General features: G+C 44.3%; 1 protein-coding gene and 1 long non-coding RNA gene across 2 annotated transcripts; both read right to left on the bottom strand.

The window, feature by feature from the left end:
• Positions 1-438: 438 nt before the first annotated feature.
• On the bottom strand, positions 439-4,373 carry LOC149325549 (uncharacterized). The gene is made up of 3 exons (XR_016285922.1): positions 4,077-4,373; positions 3,090-3,270; positions 439-1,413 (listed from the first exon to the last, which is right to left on the bottom strand). It is a non-coding gene; the product is annotated as an uncharacterized LOC149325549 (long non-coding RNA).
• An 8,517-nt stretch (positions 4,374-12,890) lies between these two features.
• Positions 12,891-16,563, bottom strand: LOC149325550 (thiol S-methyltransferase TMT1A-like). The gene is made up of 3 exons (XM_089563710.1): positions 15,812-16,563; positions 14,710-14,859; positions 12,891-13,124 (listed from the first exon to the last, which is right to left on the bottom strand). Exons 1-3 carry the CDS (start codon positions 16,226-16,228, stop codon positions 12,891-12,893), a joined length of 801 nt encoding a protein of 266 aa, XP_089419836.1. The 5' UTR covers positions 16,229-16,563.
• Positions 16,564-17,282: the final 719 nt, after the last annotated feature.

Genomic DNA, 17,282 nt, shown 5'->3' on the forward strand with positions numbered 1-17,282 from the left:
TAAATATGTATCACTGAGCACACGCAGGTGCCTCGTCATCGGCATCAGGTCTAACTACGCCCTCCCCTCTCCTCCAAGGCATACGGTTGCGCCGATAAACAATCCCTTTTTCTGCCAATTCCAGGGAGGGAGTGCTTACACACATGTCACCCGCCTCTTGAATACGAAAGGCCTGGGAGCCGAGAAAAGAGAAAGAGAAATTATCGAAGTCTTTCGTATTCAAGAGGCGGGTGACGTGTGTAAGCACTCCCTCCCTGGCGTTGGCAGAAAAAGAGATTGTTTATCGGCGCAACCGTAAGCATTGCAGGAGAGGGCAGGGCGTAGTTAGACCTGTTGCGGATGATGAGGCACCTGCGTGTGCTCAGTGATACATATTTATGTTGTACAAGTGTCCAGTAAAAATAGTTGAAGTCTAGCGGGTGTCCTGTGTGTGTGTGTCTTGGTGTTATGTGTGTTTCTTACTGCTAAGAATATGATTCCTTCACTATCAGAGTTAGGCGTCTAGTTGCCATTAGAGATTTGTAGCAGTTACATGCACTGGAGGGGTTTTTTTCCCTGTGTGCTTTCAAAAGCGCATGTATTTTCGCACGATGCAGCCAAATTTTGTCGAGCCACAGCGGCGAAAGTAATCATGTTTTGTACATTCCAGAAACTGATATGGCTACTACGAACAACTGGCTAAAAGTCTCTAACTGCAACCAGTTGCAAACCTGTGTTAGTTAAAAAGTTAATTATCAGAAATTAGTTAACCAGCTTACTAAATACACCTCACTGGCTTTCTGGTGTCTGCTAACACTGGTAATATTATGCAGTAAAAGCCATATTTTTGAAAACTACTTATTGTTCCCTGAAACACCTGGTGCATATAAATACTGCTCACTTTCCTGTACAACACAGAAACGAAATAATTTCTTCTGTAACATGAAAGTTCCATGAGCCACATCACAAACCCGTGGAAAAAAACTGCATGCATACACACACATCTCTCCAAAACAGCTAAAAAATCCCACACAGTGAAACAATGCTTACACTGTCTTAAGACCAACACTAAAGGCTGCAAACACTAGCGAATTAAAAGTCAAACAGATGCCAAACATATGCTAAATGTCCCAATGGATGTAGATATTAAGCTATAAGCTGATTTTAATAAAAATGCATCAGCACAGAAATGCTTAAGCGACTTTGTTGGTGCACTATCCTGACACTTGTCCTCAATATCAGGCAGCCTGCTTGTTGTTCATCATCATCATCAGCCTGACTATGCCCACTGCAGGGCAAAGGCCTCTCCCATGCCTCTCCAATTAACCCTGTCGTTACTTGTCTGCATCACCAGCGGAAGAGGTAGCGTCCTAGTGATGAGACGTGTGCACGAAGAGGTAGCCTCCTCCATGGCAGACTGCAGCAGCAAGAGAACTGCACAAGAAAACATTCAAAGTATACAGTTATAGTAACTTCTAATAGAATCAAACACGGAGAAGCAACAATCAGTTAAATGTGCACTAAAATGCAGCACTCCGAGTGAGTTTGATAAGGCTGCTGAGTAATAGCATAAGCAGCAGTCTCAAGGCTAGAACTAAATGTAATGCGTCCTTGAACAAGAAAAAGCTATAACATGCTGTTGTGTTCAATTCTGCCCCCACATTCGAAGACTGAATGATATTCACAGGAACTGACATTAACGTGCTACACCTAATTAGGCTACCACGAAGAGATATTTAGCCATTCCAGTCATATGAAGATAACATGCAGGCCATCAAATATGAAAATTATTTTGTGTTTCTGATTTGTCTGCACAAAAATTCAGGCAGCTTTTGTTTTCAAAAGTGATGGAACAAAGACATTGCAATATAATGCACATGTTGCTGTAGATAATGTATCATTTGGAGCTATACCAGGTGTTAGGGGAAAATGTATGAACAAAGAGTACAAAGGTGAGCAAGTTCGTCAGGGCAAGAGTGGCACACTCTAAAGCAAATGAATCAAAATATTAAGGCACACACTGCGTCAGATACAATACTTGTAAGTAAATCTGCATAGAACTACAAGCGATAAAAGCCTCAGAAACGTACCCCTAAGGGAGCAGCTGGACTGGTAGTTTTTATTTGTCCCGCAGCACATCCCTCCAGTGCTGAGGCCTGCTCATATCTGTTTAAGTTAAGAATACAAGGGAAACAAGCAAACAAGTGTTCCAAAGAAGATAAAAATGTGCACTTAGGTTGTTCTTTAGGAAATTACCTGTCACTAATTGCAGCAATAAATACCTCGAGAAAGTAAATTAAGTTATTTACACAGCTTATTACAAACCTTGATGGCACGGGAGAAAGGCAACATCAAATGCATCGGTTCAAGTAAAGCCAGGGGTCTTGTTAAGGTCACAGCAATATTTGTTGACTTAGGCTCAGCTAGTGTAATGCAATCAGTAACTGAACGTCGGCATGAATAAAAATAACAATGCACCAATACTCAATTCCAAATGCATTTCAACTGTACAGTGCAGTCAGTTGTGACAAAGGGAGTGTGAAAGAAAACCTCAGCAATGCTCATGACATCGAATAAGCACCTTTCTTCTGTACAGCTAAAATATAAGCTTTACAGGGTTTCATGTAATGCAAGGATAGCCTGGTAAGGTATTAATTATTGATGCTAGCAACAAATATGCTTCTAAAGCAGAGTGCTCCACTTGAACGCCAATATTCAATTATGCATTGCCCGTTAGGCCATGCCTATCACATCACTGGTTCACTTCAAACATGCCATACCTTGCAAGAGGTAGGTACTGCTGAAGTAAACCTATAAAATTTATTTGCTGCGTTTAGACTGCTGTATAAAGGTCATGAAGCAGATAATTGTTTTAATTTGGTCTATACTGTGGTCAAGATTTCCAAGCACGACAGGCATGAGGGAAAAAACTATAAAAAGCATTTCACACTATAACACAATGCACTTGACTAGGGGAGTGCTTTCATGATGCCCGCAATATCTTTTCCCTTTCTCTTGGTCCTCTTTTCAAAGAAAAAAAACGAAAGAGAGAGGGAGCCTGGACCAGAAGATTTTTGGCAGGCTAAAAAAGACAAGGAAAATATACCCACTTGTCTACCTATCCTTTTACAAGTGGCACATGCTTGATATCCAGTGTCAATGGCTGATAGGCTGAACCAGCAGGTCTTGATGTCATTTGCCTCTGGTTGAGGTAGCATTGGCTCGATGACAGAAGAAAGCTGGTGCAAAAGTAGCGTGATGATACCGGTGGAGCAGCTGTACAGGGCTTGACTGCGGGTGCATTTGAAGAAAGGCTGCATTAGAGCCATGCTTTCATAAACATCACAGAAGCCACATCCCATTACAACCTCTAGCTGTTCTGTCCAATGTGTTCATGAGTGGAGGCTAATGGTTAATTACCTATGCCTCCAATAGTTAGCAAAAAAATGGTTTACAATGCTTGTCATACTTTTCTTAAAGCTATTATTCGCGAATCACGTTATACTTTTATCGCTTCAGACTGAAAATGGCGGAATGACATAAATGTAGTGAACGTAAAAAAATAAAATGACAACAAACCTTCCATTGTGCGATTACCTCAGCTGCACTGCAATGGAATGGTTCTGCTATTTTTAATCGTCGTTTCGTTGACCAGAACTATCAAGAAACACAGCACTTGATGTGACTGCGACGTAGAACGGGCAATGCTCCTTATCCAGTAAACACTCAGCCAGCAGAATCAAAAGACGCACGCCGCTACAAGCACTTTTCGTTCTTATGGTCTCCTTTTCACGCGCTGCTCCTGTGCAGTCGGAATAACGAATCAAGCAGCACCCCATAGTTCTCGGCGTGCAACCAAATTCTATCACATAACTCGTGCGCCGAGGAGCTGACGCAAAGAGCGTGAGGCGGCAGGTTAAAAGTTGCATAGTTGGCAAGCGAGCGTATCAGAACACCTTCTCTCTGCAAACGATCGCGTGGTGCCCGCATTTTGCACCTCACTGCGAACAAGGCGTGAAGACCAACCCAAATGCATTCGCAGCCCTCAATCATACCCCCGACACATCGCAGAAGTCATTTTCCAGTTCTGTACTTACATTTGTCAACGTTCACGGCAAGCCGTTTCTTCTATCGGGCATCGGGCGCCGGCCGCTCTCGGCGTGGTTGCGTGCAGTACGTCAGAGCAGTTTTTGAGCACTGCGTGCGCGTAAGAACGTCTTCCGCAGCACTGGAGCCATCTGTCACCTTCCGAGTTCAGTCACACTACCACAACACTAACGAGGCAGCACATTTAACACAAACAAACTGAAGAAACGCACGCAGAACTTCACAACCGTCGCACCCCGCCAACAAAGAGTCGTTTCAGCGTCCTAAAAGAGATAGTGTAGCGCGCGGCCAACATGAGACTCGCAATCCGCCGCTAGCGAACGGAAAGGTGGCGCTAATGTCGCCTAACTTTACACGCATTAAAAAAAGAATTGATAAAGCCCTTTTTGCCACGAACTTGTTGCATTAAACGACAAAATATTTTGTTTCAATTACAAAGTCAGCAAATTGGAATGATTGAGGTGAAAAAATGCGACTACTCACAACCATCTGTTTCTGGCAGCGCTGCGAACGAAAGCTTTGAAAACCGGGCAGCATGCCGGGCAGCTACAGGCGACGCATCTGGGGCCAGGAAAGCCGCAGCCGCTGCACGGCTGCACTGTCTGCCTAGTTCTAAGGCTATAACTCAGCTCCCCGTAACTGCGTCGCAGAATAAGGAATGATGATGATGTTGCCAAACGCTACTGGTTTCGGTTTTATTTTCGCATATTGTGTGGCTTAGCGTACTCTACACAGCTTGGCTCATACGATTTAGTGTACGTGTGTGTACCTAGGGAACACGAGCGTTCGCACGCCGCTCTAGCGTGACGCGCGAAACTTTCAAGGCTGCGCTGCAGCATCGGCTCTGTTTTGTGCGTGTTTATATCACGTCATTGGACACCTTGCACTCTCTTTGCTCGAGCGAGCCACGCCGACAGTCGCGCTACCGTAGTCTTTTTGTGTGCTTCCTTGATTGCTTTTTGCCTCCCTTACGCGGTCCTCGGCTCGGCCTCACGTCCGCTGATGGCAGTAAGAAAAGGCGAAGAATGAACACATGCTTTCGCGCGTCTACTCCGTATGACTACGTTAAAACCCAACACTTTATTCCAGGATTCCTTAGTCATTGCATTACGGGAAGATAGAAAATACAGCTATCACCACGTTTTCCCTCGCCACAGCTTCGTACCGTGTTTGCGTTTAAGGAGATGCAAGTGAAGATGCGGAAGAGGCACTGCGCCTGTGCTTTAGCGGTGCTCAAAGTGGGGGCTGCTCTCACCCTAGCTTTTTCCATACTGGAAGCTCCTCTGTGGCTCAGTACTACCGAAAAATGTAACAAGTCAAGAATTAGGGCTCATAGTGCTCCAATTGCCGTGCACCTTCCTCATGCAAAGCCCTTGTTACCGCAGTTGAGTACAGCGGGCCGCTGTTACCTGTTTTGTTTCTCTATACTTCTTTTTATAGTATCGGCCGCCGAACATGAATAAAAATTAATATTGCCTTGCCTGAAATTTCGCATGTACAGTCGCTGAGGAACGAAGCAACTTGAGTTCTCGAAGCTGTAAGCCTGCACACGTTACACAGAATTTACTCAGAGCGCGAAGCGGTGCGGCCCTTTTCGCGCGGGATTTTTCAGTCCCGTGCGATCAGCCATTGCTGGTCGCTCGAGGAGGAGGGTAGTGCGAGGGTTTAAATTGGGCGCTCCCACGTGGAGTGGCATAAAGTGTACCGGGAACTTTTGCGTGGCGGGCAGTGTGCAGGGAAAGTGTGCTTGCGGTGCAGGTTCAGGAAGCTGGTGATATAATTTGGGCGCCATTTGGGCTAGCGAGAACGTGTCATTCAATGAGTGTGGAAACACATCGGTACAGTGCTAAACTTGAATTTTTTTGTAGCTCGCAACAATAATCCCTCTGAAACCTCAGAGCGAAACGCTCTTAATGCTAGTGTGTTTTAGCACCGTCGTACGGTACATCACTGTTCAACTGCACGTTAAAATAAGACCTATCAAGAATTACAACAATAGCAACACCAACGTGTTTCGAATTGGCAGAGTTGTTGTACAGCTCTGCTGAAATTCTTTGTTAGTTCTGAAATGTTAAATCTGTTTAATGACTGCCTGAGTACAGAATTTAAGACGAATACGCAGCAGAAAGCATTGTTTTCGTGTAGAATGAGCCATCAGCAAAACTGATTCGCTGTAACGAAGTCGTCATTGCCCTTATGTAACACAATATGTCACTAGCTCCTATTTTTTCTTAAAGTTATTTTAATTTCCTTGAAGTGCGAGGCAATAATACTTGAGTATTCTATGAATTCATTCACTTTGTACCAAAATTATTTCGTTTGCTGGTAACTTTTTTCGTAGACTTTATACAATCAAAAATTATCACTAAATGTCTTCAATTCAAGGCACGTTTCTGAATTTCGGGATAAATGTTCTGTTATGAACTTTGCCCTTTTTCCCGCACTCGAAAATGCGAAAGCAGTAAAGCTAGTATTGAGAAAATTGAACTGAAATCTCTAAAAATCCACAGCGTGCTCGGCTATGGGAATGTGATTGCAAATTTTTTTTTCGTCTTCAAGGTTAGTTAAGTTGCCGCTTTGAAGTTGTCGGCTACAGTACTTGATTATTTTAGGCTTTTATTTGTTTATTCGCATCACCAAAATGCTTTCTCGGTTCGTAGTATATTTCTATTGACAGCAGTATATAAGCAGTAAGGAAATTGTATGAACTTTCTATCAACAAAAGTTGATAAAATATGCCCTAAGAAAATGTGACTGCAAATGTTTGTTTCGGGTTCAAGGTTGGTTTAGTTGCATTGACATGTTAGGCTAGAGTACTTAATTAATTTAGGCATTTATTCTCATTATAAAACGTTCTGTCGGTGTCTAGTATGTTTCTACTGACAGCAGTACATAGAAAGCAGTAAGGAAATTGTATGAACTTCCTATCAACGAATGTTAATAGAATATGCTCGGCTAAGGGAATGTGAGTGTAATGTTTGTTTCATGTTCAAGGTCGTTTTAATAGCTTTGAAGTGTTCGCCTACAGTACATGATTTGAGGCATCTATTCGCATGACCAAAAATGTTTTGTCACTTTCTAGAGTATTTCTGCTCACAGCAGTCCGTAAAGAACATAAAGTATTAAAATGGAATATATCTTCTGTTTTAAAACGTTTTCCTATATCCTGATTACATTCCAAACGCATTTGATGTGAATAATGTTGGTCGCTTTTCGATATAGTGAAATTGTTTACTAGCTGCAACAGATTCCACCATGCAATCAGGTAAGATGTCGTCACGATTATGCGAACAAGATAGTGTTAATCACCTCGAACACCATGCAGTTTGTTCATTTCATTCTCTCAACGTGTCAAACTGCACCCAGATTTTCTAGTAACTTTCTATTGACAGGAGTACATACAAAGAAGTAACTTCTACCAACGTTGTATGAACAATTGTTGATAGAATGTAAAAGTTACTACAAGGTTACTAGAGTCAATAGAATGTTAATACAAATTCTAAAGAAAGTTGATATCCATTTTTGTAAGGGCAAGCCTTGGTCTAAAATAGCTCTTAAATATATAATTATGTCGACCTGTCCTGAGATATTTTTAGCAATGGGAACGCAGCATTACGATATTCTCGCGGGCTTAAAAACAACGTATTTAGGTTTATTCACGCCTAACGCTGTGATTAGAGACAGTTTTACCCTTTTCAATGCTTTATTTATTGAGATTTAAGCAGCCTGCAGTGATTCGACGGTAGCCTCCATAGCCGTAATGTCGCCGCACCTGACAACAAATGATTTTCAGGGTATAGGGGCAGGTCATTCTCCTAAAAAGAATAGCGAGTAGATCCAGGTACTGGGCCGTGTGACACATATATAAAAACTAGTTACAGGTTTGAGGCATGGCTGTCAAAACGACTCTTTGGTAAGGGCTAAAAAAATACCATTTAGCTGCCATTTCTTTGAAGCTGTATACTGAGAATCGCGTATTCTATACTGTCTAATGCATTTTTATGCGTAAGAATGCGCTTATTGCTTTACTATTGCTATTACACGCTTAATTTATGATTTCGAATAGGGGAAAGATTGCAGAAGTGTTAGATTGCTAGCCCTGAAAACCACGTTTACCAGATTTATACCTCTGACTTTGAAATTGTGAAATAAGTTTGGCCAGACTTTTCTTGATAAGCATGATGATGCAGCCTTTAAAATTAAGTTTGCTTTTAGTTACTGAGATCGTTGGGGTTTCCGTTTTTTTTTTCAAAACGTAAACGCGGAAAACGGAAGCCACTTTTACGGAATCCGGGCAGGTGAGTATAAAATGAATTTTTAGATAATCAGACCAATGTATGAGAAAATTTCAGTGCTCTTTTTCAGTATTTGCATACCATTCCCGTTTATATTGCAGTCTTTACCAGTATCAAGTCACTTAGTAAGTAATACAGTTATAGTGCAGGCGATACCATCATATCAATAATTAGATTTGTGCAAAGAGGCTGCAAGGAGGGCTCCTAATTTTGGTTTCTAGGACTAAGGTTTCCAACTATCGCGCTGTAATGCATGTTATATGTGACATTTATATGAAAACCACTTATAAACGCTTCCTTTGGCTACAGTACCATTTTTCCGCCTGCAGGACAAATTATGCAGTTTAATTAACCACAGCCATAGAATTTTACTGTGTAAATTTACACAGAATTAAAACAATCGTTGTGCCCACACATTATTTATTTCGTACGTTGCAATGTTGAGCAGCATGTTAATCGTTGCCTCTGTTTTTCGTCATTTTGGTGTGTCAATTCTCACTTTGCTTCACAGTGACTAGTACACCACGTGTAATGCCGGAGGAATTGGCGCTTAAAATTGTTGTTCTAGTTATCATAGCTGCAGTTATTGCGTGAACAGTTTTCTTAATTATTTTACCTGATCATCACCGGATGAGGTTTTGGCAGCGAAAAAGCAGTTTAAAGAACACCAGCTCCGACTTTACGCTCTGTCTGCACACCCAAAATAGACATGTTTTATGCCAACAGTCACCCGCTCTTGATAATATCGTTTTTAAAATTTTCTATTTTGACCCTTTTCCAGACCACCCCAAAACTTAGATTCAAGGCCATGATAACTAGCGCTAAAGACAAGGGCAGAAGTGAGAACACCACCACGAACGTTAGACATCAGCTGGTTTTATTCCAGACAGGCACATTCAATGTAGAGGCAAAAAAAAGTACAAAAGATCAAACCCTAAAGCGCATGTGCAACGGCACCTTGGCGTTCAAGAATTGTAATTCTTTCGATGAGAATGATAAGCCTGGGTTGCTTGCGCAAAGCTGTCACTCCACGTAAATGAGGAAGGCTTCCAGTATTTGACGTTCCTTCTGATCTGAGCTTGAAAATATGACCCGTGTCTTATTATATATCGGAGCAGATTTGTCCTCACCGTGTTTGCAATGTGCCGCCAAGTGTCCCGAACCCGAGAGTGCCTCGGCAGTGAGCCTGTGCTCTATTAGCCCAACAGTGATACAACGGCCGGTTTTGCCGATGTAGCATTAACACATGACAAGGGAATTCTTTAGTCCACATTAGCCTGTCAAGCCACGTAAGACATTTGTTGTTTTATTGGACAACGCGGTTTTTACTTTTTTGAGGCACCATTAACAGCCTTGCACAGTTTCCCGAGTTGATCTGGTGCAGTAAGCGCAACTCGGACCTTGCCTTTCTGCGCCACCTTCTTTAGGCGGTGTGTCAACTGGTGGATACAGGGCAGTTCCGCCCACCTAGCCCGCTCAAGAGCTTATTCATGGTGTTATTCAAAAGCTTGTAGTTATGTCGTCGTTGCCTGTTTGCCAGCGTTTATCATTTTTAACAATCCTTCAGCAACGCATGTTACGAGCTCTCTAGGAAAACCTGCTCTCGTCATGCGATCTACCTGAAGGTGCACAATTTCAATCCCCTCGTGTGAGTACGACCTGCCCAGGGCAGCACTAAGGCTTGTCTTGGCGATGCGCCTCTTTACTAATTTAGAATGGGCCGAATTAAAATTGAAATCTTCTTTTTTATACCTTGGCTGGTGCATATAGCAAACGCTTGCATCACTCAGAAAAAGCCGATCGTCAAGGAACTGTAGGCTGCCATCTTTAGAAAGGTCGCAAATAATCAGGCACTGCTTTATCTCTGGTTTAACCTGGATATACAAGCGAAAAGCTTCAGTTATGCTTGGTTTGACGGCCCTCCGCACACTGCCTGTACGGAGGCGGAGGAGGAGACGGAAATCGGCGCGGTTAAAACTGCCCACAGGAATGCGCAGAGGAGGGCTGCCGGCTGCGACGCGGGTAACACGCGGCTGCAACGAAAGGTCAAATGCTGGGCGAGGAGGCGAAGTGCGCAGTTGTACCGACAGCGAGGAGGCGACGCACATGCCCAGTAGCCCTCGTCTGCGCCGAAAGGTCAGGCGGCGGAGTCGGCGGCGGCGACGGCTGCTGCAGCGGCGAGGAGCGGCCACCTGCGCGGCGTGTGACGTCAGTCGGTGTGGCGCATGAGCACAACTCACCAGTTCGGCTTACACGAAGCTCAGCTCTGACCCGCGTAGTGAAGCTTTTCGCTTCAAAATTCGCCATATTTAAATGCACTGCAAAAATTGTTTGGCCAGAATAATGCATGTCTTATTGTCAGAAAAGCCACGTGCTTGCATCTCCGCTGGGCCCCTTTGTACATCTCGCTAGTCTACCGCTCCAACCGAATTCCACTCGTGGCGTCTATAAGATATTCAGGCGTTACTTATGGCACAAGTTTGGATTGGCTCCCGCATATTAAGAATATATGCGTTAATGAAAACGCGCGCTCGGTCATTTGACACGAGTAGGCAATAAAAAATTCAGCAAGCATAGCAAGACATGGCTGTTTCTCTATAAGGCTTACTAAGACCGATGCTCGAATGGTTTGTGTCCTGTTCTCTGGTACCGCAAACTACACAAACTACGAAAACTGTTCTGAATCGTTCCCTTAGGTTTCTTTTCGCACGCACTGTGAGAGAAGTCTGTTTTGTCTGGTATCTGGTCATACGGGTGGCTATTTTCACGAGGTCAGTGAATTACTTGTAAGGTCGGCTCTCAGTGCCCCTGTAATATGGCGCGCACCTCACTTTATCCTGTTGACGATTTCCCATTTCCTGCGGTTTCCACCACATCTTAGCCAGCTACAGTAATTTGTTGCTGAATAAAGCGGATTTTAATCAGTGAAAGTACCCTCTGAATGATCTGTCATGTAAATAAAAGCTGTGTGCGGTCTCAATGACACATTCCTCACCTAAATTTATATTTATGCAGATGTGGCTTCGCTACAACAAACCTTTGTGACACGTGCGCGTAAATTCAAACAACAGAACATTTTCTGCTGTCCTGCCGGCGGTTCGCACATTAGAGAAAGGCTGACCTGAAGGTACCACTTTCGAGGTTGTGGCTTATTAAGATCGACGTCAACAAGTCTCGCCGGGTGGCCGCCAGCACACCTGTTTCTACTGTGCATAGCTGCGGGCAACTTCAGCGTGATTACTTTCGGGCCTGCCGCCTTGGACCGTACGCACTGAGAGGACCCAGGTGACAGCTGACTTCAATTACGGAGTTCGCCCGGTTGGAGTACAGGACCAAAACCAGACCCCCTTCACAAAGTGCCTGCACGTGTAGAACGCCGCCGCCGCCTCGGGGAGACGAACGTTATCTTCCCCATTTGCCGTGACCGTGCCAGGGAACAAAGGGCCTCGTCTCCGGCTGCTCTTTGTTGTGCCAAGCACCGCGACAAGCTGGCGGGCATCATCTCCGACCCAAGCACGAGGAACCACTTTCTGGCCTTTTCGTGACCTCTTTGTTCCGGCCTCGAGCGGCGGGTGTCTTTGATTATCAGCAGATGTCGGTGACCCGCAGAAACCTTCGACTGGCCGGAAGCCATCACCTACCGCAGTCAACGCTACCTCGACGACAACCTTCTTTCCCTCAGACTCCACATGTGACGGGGGCGTGGCCCTAAGTGCAGTGGTGTGCGCAAGTTTGTGTTGTTTGTGATCTGGGCCCCTCCCACCCCGGCGTGGGCGTCCTCAACCTAGGGAATTTAGGGAAGGCGAACAGTATAAATGTCGAGAACGAATGCGGCAGAGCAGCTCACTTCAAGCCTCTTTTGGAGCCTCACTTCAGTCTCTTATGCTTGTAAAAAGATGTAAATAAACACTCTTGTAATCTTCCTCCCATCACCTTAACTCTTCGACTTGAGGGCACTCATGTCCTGGTGGTGGTGGGAACGGGTGTCGAAGCTTGACCACGGTTCCGTCAAGCGAGCAGCAGCAGCAGCGAGCTAGCAACGACAACGAACCGACCCATCATCGCCAACAACTGGTGGCAGCGTCAACAGGCTGGCTGCGTCACTTCCGGTTCGTTTCTCGTGGGGTTCGAGCGCCTGGAGAAACACGTTAGGTAGGGCTTGCGCATGCCTTCACGACTACGTTCTTGCAAATGGAAGATTAATTGTTGTCCTGCATATCTAAAAGAATGTTTTTTTCCTGATACTTCAGAACAGTGTACTTCTTTATTTTTGTTGAATTATTTAACGTTATTTTATGTCATTACACTCATCTACTTCTCTGCTTCAAGCCTCTCTTTTCCTCGCGACCATTTCTCTGATAGCCTGTGACATTCGCCACCAAACCTTGGCCAATCCCCCCACATCGGATGTGCCATGACCAGTGAGGAAAACAGCAACATCGAGGATAAATACGTATATTTATTCCAGAGAGCATGTAGAAAAATAGAGGCCAGGTTTTTGCGTTTGAATCACGCGACGGCGATTCCGTAAGCTTGGTGGCTTAATACAGTGCTCATGGATACATCAATGTAATGAATGGTGAGACGTGAAAAACCAGAAGTCTTGACGAGTTCTGCAGAGTCCCGGTTGAGGTGACAGTTGCAGCAAAGGAAGGCCCAGAGAGGGGTCATCAGGTTCTGAAGAACTCGTTTCCATGTGCCCTTTGGGTACGCCACGTGCTCAAGGAAGATGAGATGCCCGCCCTACGGACGAGTTGCTGTCTGTTAATGCTCCAAGCAAATTTTTATTCCATTTTTGACTTGTGTATAGCATAAAAGTTTGTCATACACTTATTCCACATTGTTCGAACAAATCGAGTACCATTCTTCTCGTATGACCACGTTCTGTCAATAACTACATCGTTCGAATTTTTTTCTTTCTGTATCATAGTAATATTTTAGGAGCTGCAACTATATGAATAGATAAGTGAGGACAATTTCACCTTTAAAAAATCTTAACGATTTTTTCTTCATATCTGGCAAACGGGGGAAGGAACCACTTTATTTCTAACGTTGGCTAAGCATCTCGAACCTCTCTTACTTGCAGAAGGCAGTCATGTCAGTGTGAAAGAGGGGATTTTGGGAAATAGTGGGATCGTTTGTCGACAGGGCAGTAATGAGAGCAATGCTCCGCACGCAGTCGGAGCGTCCTTCTAAAAGTTCGAAATGGGCGAAACGCTCACTGTTCGTATGCCCTCACAGGATATATTCTTGAGGGCATTGATATTCTGCTCAGCTGGTAAATAATATTGACTGGATATGCTGTTGTAAACTCCATGGCGAAGTGAATGCCATTAGGTTAATATATACGTAGATGTCCTAATCTGGATTAGAATGTGTGCAACTTGCAATTTATTTCCATCTCCCAACGACATTCATAGTGATAAGTAAATTCAAAGGCACTCGTATACGGAAGCTAGCATCCACGATATTCGAAACTAATCACTGGGTTCTCTAGATGAAGGTCAGGCCTCACCTTCGGTAGGTTTTACACCAGCTCCAACACAATGTGTGGCACACAATTGAATGAAATGTCGTACTTCCTCTCAGGGTAGTACTTTTACCTTATTGTGCATCACTTGAAAATGAAATGTTAAACACCCTCTTAAACGTTTGCTAATATCACTCGAGCGTTATTACATGCTTGATAAGCGCCCTGTCACGGAGCTGGAACGGGCCAACTGCCGGCCAGTTATAGCATGAGCACGAAGTCCAGCCTAGGGCGGCCCATGTCGGCTAGGCTGATGGTAAGGAAGCACGCTGCTTATTTTATTGTTGCAATCCATAGATGAGTATTAGAGTGTCCAGATTAGAATATAGTGAATAGGTAGAGAAACACTTTGGTCCTGCTAGACAAGTATTTTACAGGGTTCTAAACAATGACGCAAAATCGAGTATGAGTGGTCCAAAGTTCGAGTAGGAGAGTGTTATATTCTATATTTATAAACTGAAATTTAACTAAAAATATTCTATACCAAAAGAAGGCGCATAACAAATGTACAAACAAAAGCTTAACAAAAAGCAAGAAATCTTTGTATGCCCATCTTATTATCTTGTCTGAAATCACTTATACGTAATGTTTCTGTAAAAACAAGCATTTTAAATCTCCAGCCTTGAAACTTGCCTCCAAGAAATAATCTCGCACCAAGTGGAAAGCGTCTCCGGCTGTTATATCTGTGCATTTTTGTCTTCAGCTTAGCACACGTGCAAACAGCCGCCTGTTGCACTCTTACTCATAGAACATAAGAATACCACCCCCATTGAGATCCTGTTGAAATACGACATATACCTTGCCAAGTACTCTCCTTGATTCTTCGAGTATCTTCTTTCCATTTTTCGCTGAGCACAGCAGGTAGGTGAACAAAACAACGTCGTAGTGGCCGCTTGGCAACTGGGACATGTCTTCACCGTAGGCTTGGACCCACCGTTCAAGTTCAACCTGAAGAAAGAAAGAATACCACTGCAATGCTTGCGTTTTTTACGTAGTTTCGCTTCCACTGTTATTGGCTCTTTTGCCCCACACTTCGCCTAATTACGCCGCGCAGTGCGGTGGCTTCGACGCTAAACTCCTCCCTAGTATGAAGCTACTGTTGCGTTGGGCGTTACTTCCATTCCCTTTGTGAAAAGTGAAAGGTGAGCGGTAATTACCTTCACCGGTCACTCTACACCGTTCGCCGACAGAAAGCCACGTCACGCCGTGCGGAGTTCGGCGCCGATCGTCAGCGCCTTGAATGGGGAATTAAGCAAATTGTGTGGAAAATTGCAAGCGAATATCCCGAAAAACACGCATGCTAGCATCACTCTACCAAACAGAATAGTGACTGCCTCTAGTTTTCTAATATAAGTATGCCGCTTTACTGCACTCATTTAAAAAGTTCATTCATTGATTTTAGCTATTTAAATTACTGAGTTATGATTGTCGTCTCACTTTATGCACCCCTTGAACGCATAGCTTATGTGCAGAGGCGGATTTCGCGTACGTCTCAGCGCCTATTTTTAAGAATTTTGGAAAGCTCAGTTTGAACACCCTCTATCTGCAGTTACTTGATCCTCACCTGCTGCTTTTTCTTCTTTAACTGCTTGAAAGCCTTTGCCCTCTTGCGCCTTCGTAAACTGTGCCAAATGCATTTTCTCGGCAGCACTGCCTGTGTCATAGGCGCCAAAGATTATTTGTGCTGCAATATAAATCCACGTGAGTTCCTTGGTCTACAACGATTTTGTTCCTGCTGATATAGACATTGAATTCAACGCCTCCTAATGAGGATGCTTTGTATTTTTCAAAACTGACCTTTCTCCATAGTTAAAAGCTTCCTCTTCGTTTAACTAGCCCTAAAAGACATTTAATCGTTCTGTCTGCGCTTAGCTTACGGCTGAAGGTACGCTGTCATTACCTTGGGGTTGTTCTTCAGTTCCTCCAGGAATGCTGGGCCGAACTCCCGGTTGGGCTCCACGCTGGTGTACTGGATGCTGCGTGTTATGTGCCGGAAGTTAGCTCCGTGTCCCGCTCCGATCTCCAGCAGCCTTATCGTGGCCCTTTCTTTTAGTAGTGGGTCGCTGGACTCTAACGAAGCGAGCGGTTGAAGAGCGAGGCGTCGCGCCTTAGCGATGCTATCTGCAAAGATTGTGGTTCCCAGCCGGTAGATATTCACGAAGAAGATCTCGCGCGCTCTGGCGGAGACGAGCAGCAGAGGTAGCAGCAGGAGGCCGAACAAGTGCAGGGAGAGGATCCAGAGCATCGGGAGGAGCGATCGTAGAGCTGAGAATGTGAGATTCCGAACATTCTTGGAAGGTGCGTCTAGGAACGACATGGCACTTGATAGACGTTTTAAGCGCCTTGCTGCAAATAGAAGCAGTACACTGGTAGGCAGCTTGAGATTCTGAGAAACGCCAAAGGCAGCTTGTTTAGCACTGGTCTAAACGACGTCCGGCGTCCCCTATGAAGAAATTACTATTAAGAATAAAGGGCTTATATCTGCACAGCTGCCAATTAAAATTGTGGGCAAATAGTGTCATTTGTCGCAGAAAGGTCGTCGTGCAACCCAATGATGTTGGGAACAGTTCTGCATCTGCGCACTTAACATTGGACGCGCGCGTAAAAGAAATGACAACGCAAAAACTTTAAAAACTAGAACATCCGGTGAACGCAAAAGAGTGACCTCAAAGGATTTGCTTCAGAGCAGCCTCTATTTTACAGGCCAGCATAGTATATAAATCTTCTTGAGAGCAGCTGCTAGTCATTCTATGGCATCTTTTTCCCGCTCAGTGGTCTTCTCTATATTTCGGACCTTTTGCAGGGATTTGTATTGTTATGTTTTTTGGACTGGTGTAGCACCAATTCAATTCATTCCTTTGTTTTTGTTCCCCAATTCCTTGTGTGCACTTAACCTGGCAGGTTTATTACATTGTCGTCCCTTTGTTATTTGCTGAGGAAATCTTTCCAATGTATTCTTTGTGATTTTTCAGTTTTGAATTGGTTTTGCGGAGGCCTTGAAGAACAGAGGTTTGTTTTCTTAAAACGGCCAAGGTTTCGAAAGCTTCCTTCTTGAGGAGAGCTTCATGCTTAAGCGGCAAGTGTTGAATGAACGTGGCTACTGTTGAATAAATAACTTTCTCGTCTTGAGGGCGACCAACATTCGCAGGAAATGGCACCAGGGACACTAGGAATGCAGTGGGCAGTGCCATCGTTCAAGCGGACCGACAACAAAGCGAGGAGAAAAAAAAGTAGTTAGGAAATGGATGAAATAGGAAGAAGAGAAAAAAGTGTAAAAAGGCGACGAAAACGGAGCACAATTATAAAACAACCTGCGCTGACGTGGCCAAGGTTCGCAAGCAGTTTCAACGGGCCGTGGACGGCTGTGCTGT

Source organism: Amblyomma mixtum, chromosome 10 (genome assembly GCF_055824585.1).
Source record: "Amblyomma mixtum isolate Tamu chromosome 10, ASM5582458v1, whole genome shotgun sequence".
NCBI classification, from domain to species: Eukaryota; Metazoa; Arthropoda; class Arachnida; order Ixodida; family Ixodidae; genus Amblyomma; species Amblyomma mixtum.

What these genes read in the sequence shown, in the direction of transcription:
- LOC149325550 (XM_089563710.1), bottom strand. Translation starts at nt 16,228, where the DNA reads ATGTCGTTCCTAGACGCACCTTCCAAGAATGTTCGGAATCTCACATTC. An exon ending in AACTGAAGAACAACCCCAAG is followed by an intron (nt 14,860 to 15,811) that starts GTAATGACAGCG and finishes TTCTTTCTTCAG; the next exon opens with GTTGAACTTGAACGGTGGGT. An exon ending in CAAGGAGAGTACTTGGCAAG is followed by an intron (nt 13,125 to 14,709) that starts GTATATGTCGTA and finishes ACTCGTCCGTAG; the next exon opens with GGCGGGCATCTCATCTTCCT.